The sequence below is a fragment of the Geospiza fortis genome, unplaced genomic scaffold, assembly GCF_000277835.1.
Source record: "Geospiza fortis unplaced genomic scaffold, GeoFor_1.0 scaffold114, whole genome shotgun sequence".
Taxonomy (NCBI): domain Eukaryota; kingdom Metazoa; phylum Chordata; class Aves; order Passeriformes; family Thraupidae; genus Geospiza; species Geospiza fortis.
Window position 1 is genome coordinate 1,100,424 of NW_005054383.1, and position 1,397 is coordinate 1,101,820.

Sequence of the window (1,397 nt, forward strand, 5' to 3'; positions counted from 1 at the left end):
GGTGTCACTGTCCCGCCGTGGCTGCCACTGGGGCTGGGGGCAGCAGTGATGGGACAGAGCCCCACTCACCCAGCTGGGGCTGACTTGGCTGGGCAGGGTCCATCTCCCCTGGTGCCTTTGGGGCTCCCTTGCAGTGGGGTGCCCCAGCCTGGGCCACAAGACCCAGCACAGCTGCCACGGGGGGCACAGGTGTGGGGGGGGACAACACCCCTGGGCATGGGGGAGACTCCTTGCTCCATTTCCTCGGAGGATGCTGTGCTGATGGTGTCTCCCTCTCCCCTTTCCTCAGGATTGTGCTGTTGCTCCCCCCAATAAACTCTGTGGCTTTGCCCCCCACACCCCAGCAGCTCCCTGATGTTTTCAGCACAAACACTGGGGGTGGGGGTGTCCCCAGTCCCAACTCCAGCACCAATGAAAGGGTCAGGTCCAGCACGCAGGGTTGTTACACTGGGCCCAGAGGCTTTGGTGAAGTGGGAAGATTTTATGGGTGGGGTGTTCCCAGCAGATCTCCCACCCCTCTGCAACCCAGCCCAGTTCTCTATTGCTTCTGGACAGGCTGGGGTAGGGGTCACACGGTGGGGGGAACATGCAGCAGATAAATTACAGTGGAGGTGGGAGCTGGTCTGGGGCTCAGCACGGGGTTGGGGAGAACTACCTGACAGTGGTAACCTCTAGACACAGGCACTGGTGCAGGGGCTCCCTCAGGCTGCCCCCTCTCGCTGTGTCTGCAGCTCCCCCCGTCAGCACATCCTGACTCTCCCCTAGTCCTGGAAGCGGTTCAGGTTTTCTTCTCCATCAGCTCATAGATCTTCTTCACCCGTTTGTCGTTGGCCGCCCGGACGTAGCTGCTGGGGTCCAGCGTGGCCATTCCGTCGTGCACCTCGCCCATGATGATCAGGGGCCCGTCCTCCGCCGTCATGTTGGGGCAGGGGCAGCTCCAGTCCATGTCGGTCAGGGTCACCTCCAGGTACTTGATGTTGAAGAACTTGAGGCCCATCTTCTCATCCTTGAGGACGTCCTCGAGGGCGAAGCGGGCTATGCCGGAGTCCTGGTCCTCCACGATCTCCATGAGCCGCCCCACGATGGCAAAGTCACTGCGGCAGAGGCTCAGCACCATCTTGCTCTTCAGGCGACAGGCCTTGCACTGCAGGCTCTTGGGGAAGGGGCACACGTCCTCGCAGGTCTCCTTGCTCTCAAAGTTGTTGGTGTTGCCCTCGCAGCCGCCGTAGACGAAGGAGTGGCACTGCTTCAGCAGGTGGTTGTACGCCCAGCGCGGCTCCCAGTTCTGGCAGGGCCCCTGCACCATGGGCAGGAGGCAGGTGGGGCGGGCGCTGCCCAGGCAGGCGGCTCGGCACTCCTCGTACGTCTCGAAGTGGTTCCTGTTGGCCCCGCAGCCG

General features: G+C 62.7%; 1 protein-coding gene across 1 annotated transcript in view; it reads right to left on the bottom strand.

Moving 5' to 3' along the window:
- Positions 1 to 380: 380 nt before the first annotated feature.
- The window catches only part of WFIKKN1 (WAP, follistatin/kazal, immunoglobulin, kunitz and netrin domain containing 1), a gene marked incomplete at its 5' end in the record, with an annotated part of 2,757 nt that continues 1,740 nt past the window's right edge, over positions 381 to 1,397 (bottom strand). Inside the window, 2 exon segments of the mRNA XM_031060427.1 lie at positions 381 to 784; positions 787 to 1,393. Coding sequence (XP_030916287.1) covers positions 762 to 784; positions 787 to 1,393 — 630 coding nt within the window.